We start from the raw sequence: 20,839 nt of genomic DNA on the forward strand, positions 1-20,839 counted from the left end.
AACCAGCAGCGTTGATTCCTTGGATGACCGTCACCCACTCACGATTGCCTGGCTGGATAGCCTTTGGCTGGCCTCTCCTCTCTGATCCTGTTACAACAAGCTGAGTAGTGATCTTGCCCATCATAAAGCCAGCCTCATCGAAGTTGTAGACATCCTCATCACAGATGCCGTACTTGGCCTTTGTCTCCTCTACCAGCTTGAACCAGCTCTTAATTAACTTAGGATCCTCGCATAGAGCCCTCTGCCTATCATACGGTCGATTAAAACGTGTTGTAAGACTGTCTGTATGCTTGACGAAGTTGCTTGGCCAGTGGATACCAACCTGGCCTGCGCCGCACGCAGCTAGCAGGATGTTGGCCATATCACGTACAGCTGCATATGTAGGTGCAAATCCACGTTGATCCAGATCAAGTATATGTATAACAATCACCTCCTCTTCTAGCTCAGTAAGCTTCTTTGAGTTGGGCTGGCAATCACGTCAGGCAGGCTTCCCAGCGCGTCGGCGGTGGAGGGTACTTCGAGCGACACCAAACGTCTGTGCAGCGACTGCCTCTGGATTTGATTTTGATGGATAGCTGACATTGCAAGGTGTATATTAGCCTCGTACGAGGCTGGCTGGCCTTGGGTTGGGGGTGCCATGAGGGCTGGGAGTTCACGCGTTGTAGAAAGTTGGTGGGGTGTCCACTCGCTTGTAATGTCCACTCGCTTGTAAAACACGTTACGTAGATCGGTGGCGATCATGAAGACGTTGCTGGTGTCATCGAATCCAAACCCGTACTGATGAAAGATAAGTAATGCAATCTTCCCTACGGGTGAGAGAGACAGTTAATCTGGGTTCACAGATAACCATGATATCAGGAACGGTTGTTGGCTGAACGTACTAGCCAGATCCTCAAAGTCGACATGCTTATACCATCTTTTCTCTTCATCTTCCGGAGGCTCCCAAAACGGCCCGAGGTAGTGTTGAAGTTGCTCATAGAGGTACTCCTCGAGAACGGATCTTGGGCCGGGCATTATCGTGGTTTTGGTGCCAAGGCGTCAACGTAGAAGAAATAGATATCCGCCCCGGGGCGTATTTGGTTGTGCGTGGAGGCGTGAAATGTGTAGGGGAGAGAAAAGATCTTGGGCAAGAATAAGAACTTATAGTGAGATGGCTCAAGCGGTGTGCGGCTGTTACGGCTACGGTGAGCCGCTTACTACTACAAGCTGGGGACTAAGTGCGGGTAATTCTCACTAAGTAATAGAAAACTCTTCATCAATGTCATGAGCTAAGAGGAGAGGACTGCATTCGGTCTCAGGTCAGCATAAGTGGCACCGCAATACTGGGCTCGTAAGACACAATTTCTGGTAGTGTACATATGCTTGGAAATCGGCAGGGTTTGGGCCTAGGCTCGGACACCGAGCATTTGCAGTTTGCAGGTCTCTCCACTGTCAGATTGGCAGAATTCAGTTGCGAGCCGAATGCATGCCAGTGGTGGCTCCGTTCATTATTCGCGAAAATACAAATGTCCGAAGTGTGAGTGCCCATTGCTGCTTTTGTAGCTGTTGTTGCCAATGAGACGCCCTGACTTGTGCAACACAGGATGGAGATGCATTCTCTCCTTTTTTTCCACACGGCGAGTGCGTGGGAAGCAATATAAAGTAGTAGAAATTCCCGTCGTCTTGCGCCAAACCATTTACATAATGGACGCTGTCAGTGAACTGACAACATCAAAAACTGCCTGAAGACATTGACGTAATGCTCACGCTTGAACAAAGGCTTGCATTTCTTAACGGACTTGAGTATGTGAACGAACCTTGGAAACTACTGTCCGAAGCTTCGCTACGTACTTTTGTTCTGAGGGCCCATTGATTTCATTTATTGCCGTTCATGGCGCAGTGTCGATACCCTTCATATCTTTTTTCTTCCCTAGCAAACCTTTCCTCTCTGCCATTCAGCTGACCAAAGCTAGTTCTGGCATCGACCAGCAAAACCACCATCTCCATCCAAACTGCCTTACGGTATCCACACCTGATCAAGTCTGATTTTGTGCAAGGCAACGTGCACTATGAGCCACAAAGCTTGTTATGGATCCCTTCCGCGACTCCGATGCATCTTTCGCCTCCACCGCTTTCAGCTGCTTCATAAACTCCTCAGCTTCGACCGAGTGTCCTCTTCTTCTTGCAGCTTCTGTCTGGCAGCCGTCTTTGCATCATCCAGTTGGACCGTGATCTCTTCTTTTCACGACAGAATAAAACAGGCAAATGACGAGTCAGCGGAGGCACTGATTGAGTTGGCTAAGGCGAAAGTCCGCTCATCGAACGCGGATGACAAAAAGAGGAATGCTGAAAGACAAGATACTCATGGCGTGCAGTGTCATACACAACATGGACGAAAGCCACAAGAGGCAGATCAACGAGCGGAACCGTCCCACAAGCTAGCATACGATGCCAGAGAGCACCCACGTAAATAATGCAGAATATCTGAGGATGAAAGCACAAAAAAAAGGCTAGTATAGCAGAGAAAACGATCAGAACCCTAACCATCTACCACAATCGGGAAATCGACAAGCGGGAACAGGAGAACTCAGCGCTCACTGAGAATGTTAAGGAACGGGAGCCTGTCTCAAACACGGGGAAATACCATCAAAGAGCGAAGTGACTTTATACAGATGCAACATAGGCAAATTGCTTCCCTTTAAGACGAGATAAGACCCTATCGGTCATGTCGCGATACGTACTCTGGGGGACATACGAGTCTCGGTAGGCTATTGATTCCCCTGGCGATAACACTCTGAGAGAATTTCAGAAAGTACGAGAGGCATGCAAGGCAGCCGAACGCAGGATCTAGAAGCTAGAGGGAGGGGCAGTTAGAACAAAACCAGCGATGTGATAGTGGTTGTTTGATGCGAGGGTTCTCCTCAGTCCAAATCCGCGGTTACAGGCCCAGAGCGGCAAATGGGTGGGGCTAGAGAAGCGTGGAATGATTCGACTTGAATGTCTTCAATCGGGTTGTTCTTGTCTCCATGCTGTGACTCTGCTAAACCGCGTATTCAGACATACGATGATTGACACTGGATGAATCTCATCCTTCGTCCCCGTGGCCACAGTGATTTCAAGTTCTGCACGGAGTCTTCCTCTGGACGTATGAAGGAAGCCCTTGGATGGCTTCTTTCCTCCTCTCGAGATGACGTTTGGTGTTAGCTGCAAGGACCCTGAACCCCGCAGATCCGCAACGCGGGCAAATGGGGAACAGTGAATGTCGAGTCTTCACGTGCTCTCGCGCCCGCGGCATCATCGTACCTTCCACTTCATGCAGCTCTGCCTGTCAATATGTAAGGGACACCACTGCAGAACTCTCACCTCACCCGCACCACACCGTTGGTCTTCTTCACCATCCGGCACGTAACATTATATTCATTCCTTCCAGTATTCTTGTTCTCTCTGCGGCTTCCACTTTCCTTAGAGAGCTGGGGCGATCCTCCAAAAGCCACCCAGTCGTCGGCGTCTCCGAATTGGATCCGATAGAAGTCTACTAAGACCTTGGGAGACGGTTCGCTCACGCTCGTTGTTGGCATAAATTTTCAGTTTTACATCCATCATCTTACCCTAAAATATACAAGGTGCGCTGCCATCCGGCCCGGCAATCGCAGTCGTTAACTATATGCAGATGACCCACGACGGAGCGCTTCGATCTGACCCGCCATCCTCGGACCCCAAGCATGCAGGCCCCAAGAAGCAAGATTTGCCACTTCCTAATCTTTCGGAAGTCAGTGTGAGCACTGAGACTTTTCCTGAAGGCGAGAACGAACGGGGAAAGCGCTCCGAAGCCGTGATGGAGAAGGTCGTCAAAGAAATAGGTGAGCTCCAGTTTCTGGGCGAAAGAGAAACACCTGGCAGGCTCTGATCTTCTCGAAAATTCAGCCCTGGACGCAATGACACATGAAAAAGAGCAATGGAAGTGGAAAGCGGAATCTTACGCGAAGCAGCTGGAAACTCTTCAGAAACGCCACAAGGCGACCCTCAAGTCCCATTCTGCATTGAGACGGGAAGCCATCGGCAGAACCAACATGCTGGAGCTGGAAAACCGCCAACTGAAAGCCGAGAATGCAGCGCTGAAGGGCAAATTGACTGAGATGGAACGTGAAAACGCGATGCTCACTCATGTGAGTAATACCCGGTCGAACAAGCTGCGTGGAGCGAACAAAAAGGCTCGCAAAGAAAAGAGGAATGCGAGCAAAGAGAGCGAAAAGGCGAAGACCGCGGTGGATGACGAGAACACGAAGCTCAAAGCGGGACGAAACTGGAGGAAGGACCTGAATGAAGCATTGGCAGCTCTGGCGAAAGAGAAGAAGCTGACCATGGCCCTTTCCGATGAGCTCGATATCGAAAAGTCGGGCAAAGCCCATATGCGTGAGGATGGCACCGACCAGGATGATACGACAGTCGTTATCCCCATCGAATTCAAGATCTACCGTGGCGACTTCCATAAGCTAGCGATGCTCTTCGAAGCCAATCGCATCAAAACCACCGAGCAGTATGAGCTGTGGTACATGTTGTGGAAGAAGGCTCAGATAAAGAAAAAAAAACTTAGGTGGTTGAAGCAGACTACGAATCGTCTAGAGAGATGACGAAGAAAATCAAGATTGGGACTGATATCTATGACGACATGACTGATGTGCCCGCTGAAATGGACGGCAACGTTTACGTACCGCGCACCGAAGACGCTGGCCGGCGCTCCAAACGCGACCTTCAGGACTTTTGATGGAAGCTACGTACAGACTGCTTACAACAGCAACAAAGCCTGGTTTAGTATTCTGGAAAGAGTGTGGTGAATCTTCCTCCAGGATTCTCGGAGGTGTCCCCTGATTGCGTGCGACTGGGTTATGCTTGCCTGTGTTAGGGAGGTGAGGTAATTATCTGGCCGAGTTAGCAACACGGAGAGTTGCCAATATGCGGCTCAACCTGTAGCGAGTTTTCTGAGTTCTCGGCATTACTGTAACTTTAAGACAAGTTCGCCGCATCCTCCTCGCGTTTATATCTGGGCTCGGTAGGAATACTATTTTTTTCAAAAATAGAGCTTTCAGCTCCTGTCCGTTGGGGTGCGATGCTTGCGCATCGGCCTTTGAACATATTGATCTCATGAATGTCTGAACCTACTTGTTAAACTGTGAAGGCAAACCCATCGAGGTCCTCCCAGTCATGATTTTGAATTGCAATGTTCTGACGAATATTATGGCCTCGAATGCGATGACGATAGTGCGATGAATGATGAAAGCAACGCTATTGATGCGCAGGCATAGTTCGATGATGCCAATTTTAGTGAAGATTATAAGGGAGGGCATGAATAGAGGTCTGTATTGGCATGGCGATCAGATGCGAACAATGCAATTGCACGCCTCACGTGGCTTAGATATCTTAGTGAAGAGGGATGATGAAGGAGATGGATGGAGTTTAGGAACAACTGTTGGTTTCCTCTCCAGCAGCTTCTATCCTGTGTACAATGAGATTGTTATAGCTGGTCAGCAGGCGCCGTTCCTTGTTTGCATTTGTCTTACGCAGTAGCCTATATGTAGATAGCCTCCTGCACCTTAGAGAGATTCAATAATTCATCTCATCTCTGCTCGTTCATCCTCTCCCATCCATCTCAAGCACACGCAGCAGAAGTTCGCTTCACAGATGGAACAGATGAAAACCAACTTGTCAACGATCAGACACAGAATCGCCCCTGAATTCAAGTTTCACATTCTCCCATGCAACAGCATATGCAATCAAGATATACAAGTTGAAGATCTAATACTTCATCTACTTCACGCTCTACTCCTCCCTCGACGAGCCCCTAGGCTTGAACGCCTGTCCCGTCCAGACGGGCGGGCCAGGAGGCGTATACGTAGTAGCCTTGCTGCCATAGGTATCGACCATGATTCCGGGATCATTCTGCGACGCATAGCCGGGGATGTTGGCGAGGTATTGGCCACTGGGCTCTGCGGATCCACTGCCGGTGACTTGGATCTGTGCGCACTCTGCATAAAATTGAGGGGCATTAGCCTGGTGGAGTGCTAGCAGCTCGTGGCGTATGAGATAGTTTCCAGGTGCCAGGTTGGCCGGGATTGTGGACTCCCAGTAGAGGTTCTTGACGACTTTGGCGGTGCCCCAGTTGCGGCCGCTGAGGGGTGGGGCGGTCATGCCTTCTTGCTGGGAGTTGTGAGCATGTTTGACAGCTGATGCGGATGAGAGATGAGTGAAACATACGTCAATCTTGAACCACTTCTTGCCGCTGCCGTCGCAGGACTTGAAGTCACCGGCACACTTGTACATCCAGACCATGACGGGACCCTGTTCGTGCGTCCACTGCTTCCAGATGGCGCGGACCTTGCCTCCTGCGGGGACGGTGGCGCTGAGATCCGCACTCGTGCCGCCGTTGCACATGACCTTCTTGTCGTTGACGCTCATGGTCGGGTTGTAGTCTGGCCATTGACGCTGGATGGTCTTGGGGCTGGTGGCCGGCGCAAAGCCTTCGTAGCTGTGGGGATAGTAAGCTCATGGCGAGTTGAGAGAGATGCAGAGAGCCCTACCCTGGGTATGTCTTGCCATCGATGACATAGCTGGTCACGGCGCCGTGGGCGGCAGCCTGAGCCGTGAGGAGAGCGGCAGCGGTGAAGACAGTAGAGAAGAACATGTTTGACTGGCCTGGATCGAAGAGGAACGACGAAGGAAAAGAAGTCGAGCAGAACAAATTCCCCTTCCCCTTATATACCGCTGTGCCAGCTCACAAGGCCAGCGCCATCATCTATCGCCTGCCACCCCTCGAAGCAAGCAAGAACCTCCACGATCCATAACCCTGCGACGAGCCTCATATGCGCCTCCCCCAGATCGTGAGCAAAGTAGTCCGAGATTGAGATTTTAATCTACAGACATTACACTAACGGGCCGGATAGCCCTCATTGGATGAGACCTGGGATTTTGGAAATAGCCCTGTCAGGAAGGGCGAATCACGAGCGGAATCCGCGTTTAATGGAGGCGAGTATGTATGCACCCCAGATGGGGGCGTCAACGGTAAGACCGCATGGAAAAGCCGGCTGTAAGGCTTTGAGGTGTCCGAGTCCCGTATTCGGTACCCTGGACGGGGTGGTCAATATCGGGGATATATCGTATATGTGGAATGACCCAATGATGCAGGTCGCTGGAATCAAGAAGAAGGTGGGTACGCGAAGAACAGCGTTTTCTAAGCAGGAGATTCTGGAAGAGGAGAATTGATGAGATCCTTGATGAGGCTTTTCCGTGGACCGGGTTAGGAGGTTTGGGTAGCGATCGGGCGGGAATGGCGTTGGGGCGCGAGATCAAGGTAGACGTGACGAACTGGCGCCGCTTCATGAGGGTCCCGGAGAATATCCCATGGACGAGGCGAGTTGGAATGCCCGTTTCCAAACGGGCCCGGAAGGAGTTAGTGGTGTCGAAGGGTGGTCGAACAGGTTCGCGGCTCCTTAAGGTTGGTTGGTCTTGATCATGTTGTAGCCGCCCTCTGAATCGATGATTAACGTGCGACATGCAGGAGTCGACAACGTGGGGTTACATTGTGGTTGATTATGCGCGGGTCACGCTACGTCATGCATATCGTGGGGAGGAGCGTGTTCGTTGAAAGCGTGGATATCTTTGATCCTTCTCCTCAGCCAGAGGGACGCTACACATAATTCACGGATCCTGTTAACACCACCGCTAATCAGAGATCATCTTGAGTGTGCTGCCTTTAGCACATAGAGCTTGAAATTTCAAATTTTTTAAATCTTCTCAAAATTGCCCGCTTAGCACAGTGGTAATGCGTTGCACTCGTATTCTTGTTTGATATGCAAAGATCCTCGGTTCGATTCCGAGAGTGGGCAATGTTAAGATACTGGGCAAAATTATTCTTTTGTTTTTGCTCATCCGGCTTCTTTCCCATCACAACGGTGGGATCATCGTGGCGACTTGTCTGAAGGAAACATAGCAAAGATTTGGATTGTTTGCTCTCTATTTCCCCTTTGCGTACTCTCTCTCTGTAGTGGAATGTGATTCGGGTATGGACTGGTATTCTGGCCTAGAGACAACTTCTACATCTCGGTAGTCCTAGTTTGTCTCATCTTTTTATTCTAGTTTATTTTATCTTATCTGATAAGGCCGTTACGTCTTCCGGTGATGGAGTGCCCAAGGGTTGTTCTACTTGTACAGCAGGCTTCCCTCTTATGGACAAGATCTTACTTCCTGGGACACGGGAGGCTGTATTGTGCGGAGCAGATGGACTCCGGTGAGTAATCCTTTTCGACAGGCGAATCATGGCAAACCAAAGTTATTTTCTATCGCACGAATAACAGGTAGCATGGTCGATCCTGAAACGTGATGCTAAAAATGGCTGACTATATCCATCATGTTTACGCGCCCGGATTCTGTGCCTCACTCAGCCTCCAACTAAAACAGACACGATGTCATATTGCGCCCGACTGTTTGGGGCGGTAACCTGCACCACACTCATGCTCGCCACGATAACCCGCGTTCTATGAGATTTATTCGTGCTTCTTCAACTGTGCCGCCTGACTGCTTAAACCCAGTCTCGCTGTGGCCGCAGGGCGCACCATCTATCGCGCGGCACGATACAGCAAGAAGCCTCCACAAGAATAACACAGTTGCTGACAGAGTTTCAAGTCTGAAGGGGGCGCACTGGAAAGATGGTAGTGCTCTGAATACAAGAATGGCTTCAGTTCGCGGCGGAGACAGACCATATCGCTGCTCAATCCTCTCAGACCATTCAAGATACCCAGTACCAACCTCAAGCTTTTCTTTGATTCCCATTTCTTCCTATCAGACACGTAATAAGCCAAAATGATCTCCTCCACATTCGTCACTGCTCTTGCAACCTTCCCTCTCGCTCTCGCTTTCTATCCTGCGGGAGGTGACAACCACAATCACAATCCCGCCAACCACACCTCACCCCCTTCCGCCGTACAAACTGTTGCAGTAGGGAAGGATGGCCTCAGATTTACACCCGACACCATCAGCGCAAAGCCCGGAGACAGAATCACCTTCGAATTCTACCCCAAGAACCACACCGTAGCGCAGGCAGCATTCGACAACCCGTGCAACCCGATCAACGGGAGCATCTTCTCTGGCTTCAACTTCGCGGTCGCGGAGGGAAAGGCAGAGAAGCAGTTCACGATCACGGTCAAGGACGATAAGCCGATATGGTTGTACTGCTCCGCTGTGCCCCAGGGTAACTCCCACTGCGCTGCTGGGATGGTGGCTGTCATCAATCCTCCGTAGGTCCCAACATACTTTTTACGACAGAGTGACATGGCTAACACTTCTTCAGTAAGGAGGGACCCAGGACTCTTCAGGCATTCCGTGAGGCAGCCAGGTCCAAGAACAACTCTACGACCTCGCCGCTGCAAGTCAACGACGGAGGAAACAATGCTCCACCACCACCGAGATCTTCTACTGCGATTGAGACGATCACTGAGGCGACGGCAACACCTAGCGGAACGCCGAGCGGAACACCGACGGGAAGTGGTGAACCTACACAGCCTTCCGGTGCTGCTTCGTCACTTCTCGCACAGAATGGTGTTGCGGGAGGATTGATCGCGCTGTTTGCTGCCTTGTTTTTGTAAGCTACTTGCAGAGGAGTGTACTTGTAGACGAGGAAGTAAAGGATGACAATCGTGCTTTGGTGAGATGAATATACGCAGATTATGTATGAATGAATAGAACGAAAGTCTTATGAGGAGTGAATGAATGTACCCCTCTTCAGAACACTGTGATTGGTCAACGTAGTAACAAATTCTGCCAAGCCTCTTACTAGAACAGGTTAGCTCTTCCCACCGCCAAAATTCCACTTGGGCACCAAGACGAACTCCCACATTGCAACCTCGACACTTTCACATAAACACCTCGTATTACGCCCTGCGCAGGATATCCACTTCTTTGCGCCCCTCCTCATTTCAATCGATCCAAAATGGTAGCAGCAGCCGTACGTACACCGCTTTGCTGTCCGCTGGGCTGAGCTATCGCACGGCGACCGCATCTCCCAGCACAGAACAGTAGGCTAAGGTACACAATGATATAGAAAGCCGGACCCAAGGGCCAGAAGAAGGGCCAGAAGGTGACGAAGAAATTCATCATCAACTGCTCCCAGCCCGTCAACGACAAGATCTTCGACATCCAGGCCTTCGAGAAGTTCCTGCACGACCGCATCAAGGTCGAGGGCCGCACCGGCAACCTCGGCGATAACGTCCAGATCAGCCAGCAGGCCGATGGCAAGATTGAGGTCATTGCCCACCTCGAGTTCTCCGGCCGCTACTTGAAGTACCTGTACGTTCGAATGAGATTATCCTCGTGCCCGCGATCAAGGCTAACCTCTCCCCAGCACCAAGAAGTTCCTCAAGAAGCAGCAGCTCCGTGACTGGCTCCGCGTCGTCTCTACCTCCAAGGGCGTATACGAGCTCCGCTTCTTCAACGTTGTCAGCGACGAGGCGGACGAGGATGAAGAGTAGACGATTTCTTTTCCTTCTCTCCATACCAATACCCCGTCTTGAATTGCATGGGTCGGGAACCGGAAAATGGGTCTGCGTTGTTTCGGTGAAGGACACATAGGAGAATCAAAAGAGTCTACATCCTCGAATACTTTGCTCAAACTCGATTTGGTGCATGATGAAGCATTGCTTATTCTTTTCCGGATTGAGTACCAGGTAATTCTCTCAACTGGCCTTCGCCCTTCCAATCAGTGTGTCCTCAGTCACTATTGACGACATCTTCTTGAGGAGCATTCTATTCACATGTTTTAGGCGTTGAGAAATCGACGTTGCGCAGCGATCAGTTGCAACGTAATGTCCGGTACCCGTGTTCAAAACCTCAGTGAGGACGTCGAGAAGGTCATGATATTTGCTGGCTTGACCCCTAAACACCGATAACAATCCATGTGGGTATTTCGCAGCGCCTTTTTAATGTCCTCCTCCCTGTCATGTACCCCTCAGTATGTGGCAAACCCTTGAAGAAGGGCAGATCCAGCTCTCATGACTGCACCTTGAGCTCTTCGAGCTGCTTCTTCGCCGCCCACTGCTTCTCCGTACTAATCTTCTCCAATATCTTATCTGCACCCCTTTGTAGCAAAACCGTCGCCACATCTCTCCCCAACTGCGCCGCCTCCTCCGCAGACCTGACCTTCCGTGCTGCCTCGTAGCCGACCGACTCTTTCCCATCAACACTCACAACCAGTGTCTTTAGCACCAACTCCTGCTCATTCAGATCCACCGGCTCCTCCACGGCCTTCCCATGCTTATCATAATCCAATGACGGCTCTATCCCCGTCGCCAGGCCCTTCTTCTTTCTCCACGTCGTCTCCACACCGATCGGTACACTGCATCCGCCCTCCAGCGCCCTGAGCAGAGCTCGCTCAGCGGAGCATGCCCGTGTCGTCCTCTCGCAACTGATTGCCTCCACCATCTCTTTTATCTTCTCGTCGTTTTTCCGAATTTCAATACCTAGCGCTCCCTGGCCAACAGCATGCAGCATGCCTCCACTATCCGAACTTAAGTATTGCGTTATCCGGTCCTCCATACCTAGTCTCTTTAACCCTGCCGCGGCGAGAATGATCGCCGCGAACGGGCTATCTTCCGCGTCCAATTTGGCCAACCGCGTGCCTACATTTCCTCTCAGGTCGGCAAATTTAAACGATGGGTAGAGCCTGCGTAGTTGCGCTGCACGGCGGACGGAGGAGGTGCCGATCGTGGAACCGGCGGGAAAGGAGTGGAGCGTCGTTGTCTTGGGCAGTTTGGGAGACACGATGAGGGCGTCGCGAGGGTCTTCGCGTTCGAGGATGGCGGCTAGAGTCAGACTGGGTGGGAGTTGTGTTGGCATATCTAAATCCCCATCAGTCTTGATTCCATTTTCAGACCTTTTTCTCCACCTGAAGCAGCTCCCGTACTACACACCTTTCAAGCAATGCACAATGAGATCCACCTCCCCTTGCTCCAACATGGCCTCCAATTCGCCCGTCCAGAGACTCTTCGCGTTCTCGCCCTGGCTCAACTGCTGCAGCGGCGTCACTTTGTCCTTATCGCCTTGCGCTAGGACGGGACAGATTCTGTAGGTCCGGTGCGGGTGTGCGCGCTTCAGAAGATCTTCAACCCATCGGGCTTGGATTTGCGCAAGTGTTGAACTGCGGGTGCCGATGTTGATGGGCGGGAATTGGGTTTGTGCGGAGGTAGTGGTTGGGGAGGCGGGGGGCTCGCTGGTGGTAGGGAGGGAGGTGTCGAGTGAGGTTGCCGAGGCCATTTTTGACGGGATTGAGGGATGATTGGCGGGGGGAAGTGAGGAGGAGGGGAAGAAAGCCGTGAGCGTAAGGAGAGAATCTATGTTCACTGTCGCGGCTGTCTTTCTTCAGTGAGAGTGGCGGGGTAGTTTCGGTCAACCGGGGTGGAGTATTGCTTGTTTCGGTTAGCGGCCGTTTTCCGCTAGGTCATCTCGCGATTGGTCGATCTTTCAGGTCAGCGATCTACAAGTACACACCTGGACAGTGACCTGTTGCAGTCCCATTTCACAGAATACATCCATACTGAAATATTCTGCTGTTTCCGTACTGCTGCGCTCAGAGCAACGCTTACGGCCCACTTCAATATATATCCAGGCGCCATGCGTAACTGCCACTAGAAGATTGACCCCATTAAGGAGAACGGTTGGGTAGAAAATCGGCGAATTCTGGCTATGCATGGTGGGTTTCTATTGGAGACTACGCTAATCTTCTAAGTCCTCATTCTCCTAGATACGGAATCTCAATTTAGAGACGTTCCAATAATCGACTTCAGTTCTCGATGTTAAAATGACTTGGTTTGTACCAAGACTGAGCATAACCAGCGCCCATCGTAAGGTGGAGGACCGTCCATGAAGTGGGCCACAGTCCGATGTTATTTTGCCAAAGCCAGGTCGTCGAGGAAAGAGAGGAACATCAAAGATTCGTAATGTCCAATTCAGCGGATTAGGTAACATCCGGCGAGAGGCGTTGAACAATGCACCATAACGAACGAAAGCAACTGTGCACCAATGAATTTTGGGAATGCCATCTCCCCGTCTACTATACAGCTTGATGTCACATGAATAACCTGAACCTCAATACGAAGACGCTAGACGATGCATGCCTTTCGTCTATGGCCGTATAACGCGAAGCCCGTCTCTTGAAGGTACCGTCGCCCGCTTGAAGGACTGCTTCCATGTCAGTATGATCGATCGCAAAAGATCCCATAGAGTATCTCACATTGTCACACTCCTCCCAAGCCCGTCCCGCACCGAAACCGAGACCAACAAACGCGGGCCATGCGCGCCGTTTGAACAGCAGTACTGAAAAGACGATGCCGAAGGAGAGACCGAGACCGGAGCGGATAAGGAAGGAGGAGAGGCAGCGATCCCACTGTAAAGCAAATAAAGTCAGTGAACAGAACTCAGAAACAAGTCGCACGATTGATGTATCTGATCCGGCCATGGGGGCTGTATTGCGCGCGGAACCAGACGAGTTTCTGCAGTCTCAAAGCCTAATTATGCCATCCTCCTTGATTCCACGACCAGAATCTTCCTCCAATGTAGTCAATGAAGTCCGAAACGCTTGTAAGTACCTTCTCGTTCAAAAGAGCTTCGCTCATGGGGCGCGATGTCCGCGGGACAGGGGCGGTATTATTCGAGGTCTCGTCAGCCATGATGGGCGTGTGTTATTGTTCAATTGGCCTATTCGACACGAGTTCCGAGACCAGATGTCCTGATGGTAGTGACTATGGGGAGGTTTCGCGTTCACCTCGGGCGGAGGTTGAGCGGAGCTCGATGTCGTCGAAACTTGGCGTGTGGTCCGAGCTCAAATTTCTCAGCCTTAACGAGACAACCCGAACGCTCTGATCTCTGTTGCGACCGATCCTTTGCGAATCTGGGCTCGAGAAAATGGCTGCGACTGCTACGGTACGTGGCGTTTCTAGACCTCACATGGATTCTGACTAACTATCAAAGATGTCGCACGCTCAGCAAGTCCAAACCTTGCCCCGTCTCGTTGCGATCAACAAAAACTTTACGGACCTAAACGAGCAGATCGAGCAAGCCAGAAACATTGTTGGACTGCCCGAAGGATGGACCACTCTTGAGATTGGAAATAGCCGTCATGATGTTATACAGAGGGTAGGACGCGCCAAAGCAGAATGGGTGTTACGATGGGTATTTGACAAGTTGAAAGATGAAGGGAGCAGCGGTGTTCAGGCGCGATCACACTTAAGGGCATGGAAACTTCTTCATTGGATGATAGAGATTCTCCCTGCGAGTCAAGCGGCTGCTCAGCTTCATGACGCCGACTTTCTATCCATCCTGGAGAGGACGCTCCATGAGAACTTCGACGAGGACTTTGCGGCCGCTTCTGCCACTACATCCCGGGACACACAGACCGATATCTCTGAGGAATCCAGCGAGACCGTGCAAGAAGACGCGAATTTGTCGCGAAAACGAAAGCGACCTTCGGGGCGTTCTGATGGTCCCACAAAGAAAGTCAACCTTGGATCGGAGAAACTTTTACTGTTATTCCAGGAAGTGGCTACCGTAATGAGGTCTGTAGGCCGAAAAAGCAGCTCGGAGGATTCTGGTGAAGAGATGGTGCCATCGCAGGGAATGAAGATGGTCATGCAAACCGAAACGGCTCAAGCTGCAAGGATTTTGAAAGGCTGGCTCATTGCCGTCAGCGGCCTCTTGACTTCCAATTTGGAATCAGGACGTGGTGCGGTTCGGTTTTTTCTGAACCTTTCTCCTGTGCTACAAATCTGGGGCCTTCGTACAATCGACATCGAAGACTCAACAAGCGCTTCCGCAGATCAGTTCTCGTCAGAATGCCTCATTCCTCTCTTAAACTTGTACGCACGCCTGCGGGACACTAATAAAAATAGTGTTGCAGTTGAAGAGACCCCAGAGGCTCTGAGAGAGGCGATCCAGGACCTTGAAATTTTGTTGATGACCCATATCTTCGCTCCGAGCCGAAAATCGTTCTTTGCCAATATGGGGACTCAGCAACATTCGAGCGATAGACCGAAGTCTAGTAAGAGCGACCAGTTGTCCGGTAATCTAGAACCTTTAAGAGCCAAAATTCTTCAGGCCGCTCAGATCCACGACACATCCGCCTCCATTCCTGAATCATTCATGCCTCTTTTCGATTGCATTCCACAGCTCCTGGACTTGGTCATTCGGAAATCCCCGTCACGGACTCCGAAGAGCCGTATTGCTGAGCGTCCATGGCTCCAGGCCGCCTTCATTGCGCTCGCCGAATGTGCTGGTTGTGCACTTGAAGCACCACGATTCGAAGTTCCTACCCTATCCGTCAAGGCGTTGCGGGGCTTGCTGGAAGTATTGACTGTCCATGACATCAAAATGGAAGCAGGTGTTCTTACCGACTTGTTTTGGTATCACTCAGGAATCGAATACCCACGAAACCATCGTCGAACCGCCCATTGGCCCCTGATTTCAGCTCTGGTAAAGCTCGATGCCGATATCTTCGTACCCAGACCAGGGCAGAAGGCCGAAGTCCCTGCGTCGGAAGAAAGGCCTGCGGATTTGGCGCGATATCTCTTTGACAACATATCTACAAACGATCTTGAATCCCCCTCTTCAGCTGCTGAAGACGCAATGGACATCGATGACGACGATCATAAGCATGCCCCAAGCCAGGGCAACCGGCACCATAACGTCGAAACTATCATTGATGGTGAGGTCCTTGTGGAATCCATAATAGTCCCAATCATGTCGGCTTTCGCGCGTAATCGGGACCTACTTGGCGTCATAAACCACTGGGACATTCAGCTTTGCGCCCATGCACATCTCCAGCGGAAAACAGCGGGAGGCATTCAGCCCGTGATTTGGGAAGCTCGAAGCTTGGAACTTGCCATCGAAGCGCTAGTTGAGAAGTCGTTGACACCGTCACAAATCAGCAGTCTTGTGCGAACTCACTCAGAACGTATCAAGCCACCAAAGACGGAGTCAAAGGAGCCATCTCCGGAAATTCAGGAGTCATTCAAGAAAGCACACAGCAGTGATGTAATACTGCGCGCCTTGCTTTCTTCAATTCATTCCGATGATACCATCGAGGCGCTCCGAGATCAATTGACCTCCTTAGCTGCGACGTATTCGGAGTTGGTCACGGATAGCTGGTATAGAACGCACACGGACCTAGCTTCTCACTGGATAACCATGGGTGAGCTCGTGACGATGTTGTGGCCCTTGCACCTCCACCTCTCAAGGAACGCTCAAGAAGAGCTCCTAGCGCCGCTCCATCGAAGAGCCATGAAGGATATATCTGCGAAGAATAAAAAGAACCATGAGCATACCCATCCGAAAACGAAGGAAGCAGCTCTATTGTTTCTGCTCACTTCGTGCGACTATTTGCGGACGGTCCCCGAGTGGGATGACCTCCTTCAAGAGAGCATACGCAAGGCGTTTAAATTCATCTTGTCCAGCCAAGGCAATACGCCGCTTCAGACGGACATGCTAACGCTCTTTTGTACCGAGTTTGCACAGCTTTTGGAGTACCTCGAAACCGACACAGACACCTGGCAAGACAATCTGGAGAAGATACTTAAAAAGCTCGTTGACCTCGATTTTGAAGTTGCTCAAAACGCTGCCGATGCTCTCGCGCAGACACTATTCACGTCCTTACGCTCCGATTTGAGGGTTGCTTTTGCGGCGGCCTTAATGAAGTCAGCGGAACATGGCAGTGAAAACCAAGCGTTACTCGGGGTGGTGAAAGCCGCGCTACCCCACATCCGTCCATCGGCTCTCCCCCGAGACCAGCGTGAAGCCGTGTTAGATAAGATTACCGAGGCGCTTTTGTCGGACGCGAAAGACGCTGAACTTTACCTCAGCGTTATGAGAACGCTTCAAGAAGTCCCAAATGCTACGTCCAAGATCGCTTCGAAGGGTGGCGCTTTCTTTGAAATTGCACAGAGTCTGCATGACCACGGTCACGAATCGTCGAACACGCTGCGTTTGTTTCAAGAGGTCATCCAGTTGACACTGAGTCACGTCCTACCAAATAAGGACCAGGTCCAGAACAAACGATACCTCGAGAAATTCATAGACAAGATCGTTTCTGTGAAACCGCGTAGATGGTTCCCAGCTCGATTGGCCGTTGCGAGAGCCGGTTTTCTTTCTCAGAAAGACAACGAGATACTGTTTTGGGAGCAGTACTCGGTTTTGCTGGCGATTTCCCTCGAATCCAAATCAATGGGCAGAGCGGTCATGGCCGCCATCGCTGAACTGCCGGCAAGCCTCTTAAGAGAACATAATAATATTGAAGCGCTCAGGAAGACGATCGACGTACACTCATTTGGGAGCGATGGGTCGATGTTCGCTTCTACAATTGGCGAAGAGGACAAGGCCTTAACCTATGCAATTGTAGCTAAAGCCAGACTCTTTCCTAACCTGGATTGGTTCCTAGCTCTGACCAAAGTCCTGATCACCACCGCCGGAGAGGAGAATGAACGCATCATCTTGGACTCATTCAAGGAGGCCGCGCTGTCCCTTCCTCTGGCGGATCAGTTGAGAGCAGCCTCCTCCTTCCTTCAAGCAGCTGCCGACGGTCATGAAGGTGAATGCTTTCGATTGTTACATGCCCTCGTCTCGACGCTCAATGACAAGCTGGACGACGACGAGATACTCAGACAGCAACAAGTCGCCCTCTTACCTCGGTTGTGCAACGTCCTGGATAACACCGACAGCATTCCTAGTTCCTCTCTGTCCGGGATTCTGGATACAATCAACACGATCGTGAAAGACAAGCCTTCCCTCACATCACAGCATAGCATTGAGTGCGTACTGACGGCGCTTTCGCGACTATGCTCACGGAGTAGTCCAGACCTTCCCACACCTGACGCGGTAGCGATCTACAGTCGCCTGTGCGAGACTACACGCTACATTCTCTTGCTGCAACGCAGTCGCCTGGGTGGACGTTTCCACTTATTGCTCCAACTTCTCCAACGGCTTCTCTCATGCCTCTTCATACCCCATGCCGGCAGGGATCATATGCTACCCACCTGGCTCAGGTCACCTTCATCGGCCCCGATCCATCTCGCACCGTGGAATGCATCCCAATACGCTCGCATCCTGTCGATGCTGTGCTCCCCAACCCAGTCATCGGTGTCCAAAGCATATCAACATCGAGGCTCCTCCAACACAAAGACGGCTCTCAATGATCCCGTCAAAGCAGCCAGGGAATATGTATCTCACTATATCTACCCACTGCTCGCAGCTTTCTGCCGCTGTCAGTTGAATGGCCGACTAGACGCCAGCGTCAGGGAGAAGCTAATGCCTGGAATCTGGGAGGCCATCGGTACGGCGGAAATGGATAAGGATAGCCTGCAGGCGATGTACCAGGGATTGGATAAGAGTAGCAGGGAGATCTGGAAAGGGCTGTGGGCGGAATGGAGTAGGTTGCATGGGCGGGGACAGGGAGTGTAAATGTTCAAGGCATATGTATGACTATCGAGAAGCATTGATACCCAGGCTACTGCAAATACAAGGTATATTACCGCAATACGTCTCAAGCATCAACACTACCATGTTGAACTTCTCAACATCCAATCACTACACTCTCAACCCGCGATTTCAGCCCTCAGACGTATTTCTCCGACTTCTCTGCACGGTCCTCCCATCCTTACCCCTCCCCATCAATACTTCCAGCGCCTGCACCAAAGCCTTCTCATCATACCGGACGAATTCTTCCCCCTCCAACTTCCTCCCATACACCCGCACACACTCTATCCCCAACTCGCTCAACACCTCCTTATCCACGCGCGGAGTCCCCGGTCCCGTCAAGTGGATCATATGCGTCACATACGTCTTATACTCGCTCCTCGGCACCTCTCCCTTAAGCACGCCCCTCGACTCAGCCGCCGCTTTCGCAATCGCAGCTACAAAGTCCACCGCCGTGTAGGCGTCCCAACTCGGCCCCGTCTCGCGATCATTCAGCGCATTGAGAATCAGAATCTTCCATCTTATCCGGGGATTTGCGAGCGCCTCCCCCACACCCTTGAGGATGAGACTGGGGATCAGAGAGGTGTAGAGAGAGCCGATGGAGTAAATGACTGCGTCGGCGGCGTTCAGGGCCGATAGGACGCGCGGGTTGGCGCTGAGGCGGATCTCGGCGCCGTACGGGTTGATGTACCAGATGCGCGAGATGCGGGCGGGCAAGTCGTCGGAGGGGGACAGGGTTTTGGAGAAGGAGATGTTTTGCTGGCGGAGGGTGGGGTGGGTGCCTGGGGGGTTGGCGTCTTCGATTGTGTCGGTGTCGTCGTGCGTGGTGGTGGGTGCTGGGGCGGCAGTATGTCTGTGGATTTCTTTGTAGGGGTCTGGGGTTGGGACTGTGGAGGGGTAGGAGGAGGATGTTGTCGTTGAGGGGACTTCCAGGAGGGAAGAAGTGCGGGTTGGTTGAGGGGGAGATGGGTGGGAGATACTGTTTTGACCGGTGATAGTCGTGCCGTCTGCGAGGCTGGCGGATATGTGGTGTGTGAAGTTTGTGTTGATGGCTGGTATCACGGAGGTGTGGTCAGGGACGCGGCAGATGGAGGAGAGGAGGTAGATGGCGGATTCGAATGAACCGGAGAAGAGGCGAGCGCTGGAGATGTTAGTGTTTCGGCTTCAGGAGAGTCTCACTGGACTTAAGATCATGCAACGTGTACGCCTCCTGTGGCTCTCCATTTAATGGTGAATTGTGCCATCACGTGACTGGCATCCCGCGGTGTGCAATGAACTGTAGCAAGTACTTACCCTGTCAAAAACAGGTTGCCGATACTCGCACTCGAGAAATTAAACGTCGAGCTCGGCCGCAATCTCTTCATAATCTCGAAGTTGATCATATTGAGAAAGCTGCGTATCAGCTCTTTCTTAGCGCTGGAGATGTTGGTCCAAAGAGGATGGTTGGCCTCGACGATCTGGAGCCATTCCTTCTTGGCTTCATGTCTGTCTTTGGGGAGGCGGTGATTGAAGAAGACTTTGATGGCCGCTTTTTCGCTGTCATCAGCGTCGTCGTTGGCGTCTGGGATGAGGCGGACAAGGCGACCTAAAGGAATGATAAGTAAACAGGAATCACTTGAAAAAGATCAATAAATGTACTTCGAACGTCACCAATACCTAACCGGGTCAGTATGCATATCGCCACCTTGCCAGATAGACGTACCGGGACCTCCAAAAACGCGAATCAATTCTGAAGAACTTCCGCCATTGTCGCTGATGGGAATTACATAGCTCAAAGGACATCTTCTGTTCTCTCGAACCGCTCCGAAGACATCGACAAGGCTGTTTGCAGCACTCCCACCGGAGAAGACGACTATCCCTTTGTGTTTGGAGTGGTCCATTGGTCGAAATAATGGCCAGGATGGGGAGGTTGAAGAAGCGGGAGGATGACGTATGGGATAAGCTCTGAGCTCATCAAAAATCCGAGGTCGACTTGCCCCTATATGTATTGATCAGACAGTGGATGGATTGCATTATCGTGGACAGGTGTTCTTATGGTTTTAGTGCTGCTGTTTTTAGCTGCGAATCCCGCTCAGTGCGGTTCTTACGACGCATGCGCTAGACACTGCTAGTATACGGCTACAAATGAAATAGATGCAGTTTTGGATGTAACTTGGTAGTAATTTTGATGAAATTGGTGGTTTTTGTACAGCATTCGACTTTGGAAATAAGCAGTCAAACATGTAGTACAACGCTCACTTCTCACGCTTTCCCCAACAATGTCCCACGAGCCTCTTTGCAATGCAAGACTGTGCATCGCGATTGAGCCTAGAAATCTCCCTCATTTTCCCCGGCAATTGCCCTGTTTATGATTCTGTCG

At 51.4% G+C, this 20,839-nt stretch overlaps 9 protein-coding genes and 1 non-coding gene across 10 annotated transcripts; 5 read left to right on the top strand and 5 right to left on the bottom strand.

Moving 5' to 3' along the window:
- Positions 1 to 3,716: 3,716 nt before the first annotated feature.
- Positions 3,717 to 4,705, top strand: EI97DRAFT_20558 (uncharacterized protein). The gene has a single exon (XM_033793718.1). The coding sequence runs from the start codon at positions 3,915 to 3,917 to the stop codon at positions 4,608 to 4,610; it is 696 nt and encodes a 231-aa protein (XP_033658656.1). The 5' UTR covers positions 3,717 to 3,914; the 3' UTR covers positions 4,611 to 4,705.
- Positions 4,706 to 5,670: 965 nt separating this feature from the next.
- Positions 5,671 to 6,843, bottom strand: EI97DRAFT_20625 (cel1 protein precursor). The gene is made up of 3 exons (XM_033793724.1): positions 6,555 to 6,843; positions 6,232 to 6,502; positions 5,671 to 6,174 (listed from the first exon to the last, which is right to left on the bottom strand). The coding sequence occupies exons 1-3, from the start codon at positions 6,656 to 6,658 to the stop codon at positions 5,797 to 5,799; spliced, it is 753 nt and encodes a 250-aa protein (XP_033658657.1). The 5' UTR covers positions 6,659 to 6,843; the 3' UTR covers positions 5,671 to 5,796.
- On the bottom strand, positions 6,844 to 7,720 carry EI97DRAFT_20624 (uncharacterized protein). The gene has a single exon (XM_033793723.1). It carries the CDS (start codon positions 7,525 to 7,527, stop codon positions 7,030 to 7,032), a length of 498 nt encoding a protein of 165 aa, XP_033658658.1. The 5' UTR covers positions 7,528 to 7,720; the 3' UTR covers positions 6,844 to 7,029.
- Positions 7,721 to 7,775: 55 nt separating this feature from the next.
- EI97DRAFT_t5 lies at positions 7,776 to 7,859 on the top strand. Its single transcript has one exon. It is a non-coding gene; the product is annotated as a tRNA-Thr (tRNA).
- Positions 7,860 to 8,961: 1,102 nt separating this feature from the next.
- On the top strand, positions 8,962 to 9,359 carry EI97DRAFT_362351 (uncharacterized protein; the record flags this gene model as incomplete). Its single annotated transcript, XM_033794971.1, has 2 exons — positions 8,962 to 9,266; positions 9,320 to 9,359. Coding segments are annotated over 2 exons (345 nt in total), but the record flags the coding sequence as incomplete, so codon positions are not given.
- Positions 9,360 to 9,958: 599 nt separating this feature from the next.
- Positions 9,959 to 10,496, top strand: EI97DRAFT_447188 (ribosomal protein L22e; the record flags this gene model as incomplete). The annotated part of the gene is made up of 3 exons (XM_033800077.1): positions 9,959 to 9,973; positions 10,091 to 10,314; positions 10,370 to 10,496. The coding sequence occupies 3 exons, from the start codon at positions 9,959 to 9,961 to the stop codon at positions 10,494 to 10,496; spliced, it is 366 nt and encodes a 121-aa protein (XP_033658660.1).
- A 517-nt stretch (positions 10,497 to 11,013) lies between these two features.
- Positions 11,014 to 12,276, bottom strand: EI97DRAFT_447189 (porphobilinogen deaminase; the record flags this gene model as incomplete). Its single annotated transcript, XM_033800078.1, has 2 exons — positions 11,014 to 11,861; positions 11,934 to 12,276. 2 exons carry the CDS (start codon positions 12,274 to 12,276, stop codon positions 11,014 to 11,016), a joined length of 1,191 nt encoding a protein of 396 aa, XP_033658661.1.
- A 752-nt stretch (positions 12,277 to 13,028) lies between these two features.
- On the bottom strand, positions 13,029 to 13,747 carry EI97DRAFT_429186 (DUF543-domain-containing protein). The gene is made up of 3 exons (XM_033797385.1): positions 13,608 to 13,747; positions 13,253 to 13,405; positions 13,029 to 13,200 (listed from the first exon to the last, which is right to left on the bottom strand). Exons 1-3 carry the CDS (start codon positions 13,686 to 13,688, stop codon positions 13,144 to 13,146), a joined length of 291 nt encoding a protein of 96 aa, XP_033658662.1. The 5' UTR covers positions 13,689 to 13,747; the 3' UTR covers positions 13,029 to 13,143.
- Positions 13,748 to 13,923: 176 nt separating this feature from the next.
- Positions 13,924 to 18,465, top strand: EI97DRAFT_454345 (uncharacterized protein; the record flags this gene model as incomplete). The annotated part of the gene is made up of 2 exons (XM_033800531.1): positions 13,924 to 13,941; positions 13,990 to 18,465. The coding sequence occupies 2 exons, from the start codon at positions 13,924 to 13,926 to the stop codon at positions 18,463 to 18,465; spliced, it is 4,494 nt and encodes a 1,497-aa protein (XP_033658663.1).
- Positions 18,466 to 18,538: 73 nt separating this feature from the next.
- EI97DRAFT_20780 (UPF0052-domain-containing protein) lies at positions 18,539 to 20,592 on the bottom strand. The gene is made up of 3 exons (XM_033793739.1): positions 20,183 to 20,592; positions 19,774 to 20,065; positions 18,539 to 19,621 (listed from the first exon to the last, which is right to left on the bottom strand). The coding sequence occupies exons 1-3, from the start codon at positions 20,358 to 20,360 to the stop codon at positions 18,613 to 18,615; spliced, it is 1,479 nt and encodes a 492-aa protein (XP_033658664.1). The 5' UTR covers positions 20,361 to 20,592; the 3' UTR covers positions 18,539 to 18,612.
- Between the last annotated feature and the right edge of the window lie 247 nt (positions 20,593 to 20,839).

The sequence above is a fragment of the Westerdykella ornata genome (genome assembly GCF_010094085.1).
Source record: "Westerdykella ornata strain CBS 379.55 unplaced genomic scaffold EI97scaffold_1, whole genome shotgun sequence".
Classification (NCBI taxonomy): Eukaryota; Fungi; Ascomycota; class Dothideomycetes; order Pleosporales; family Sporormiaceae; genus Westerdykella; species Westerdykella ornata.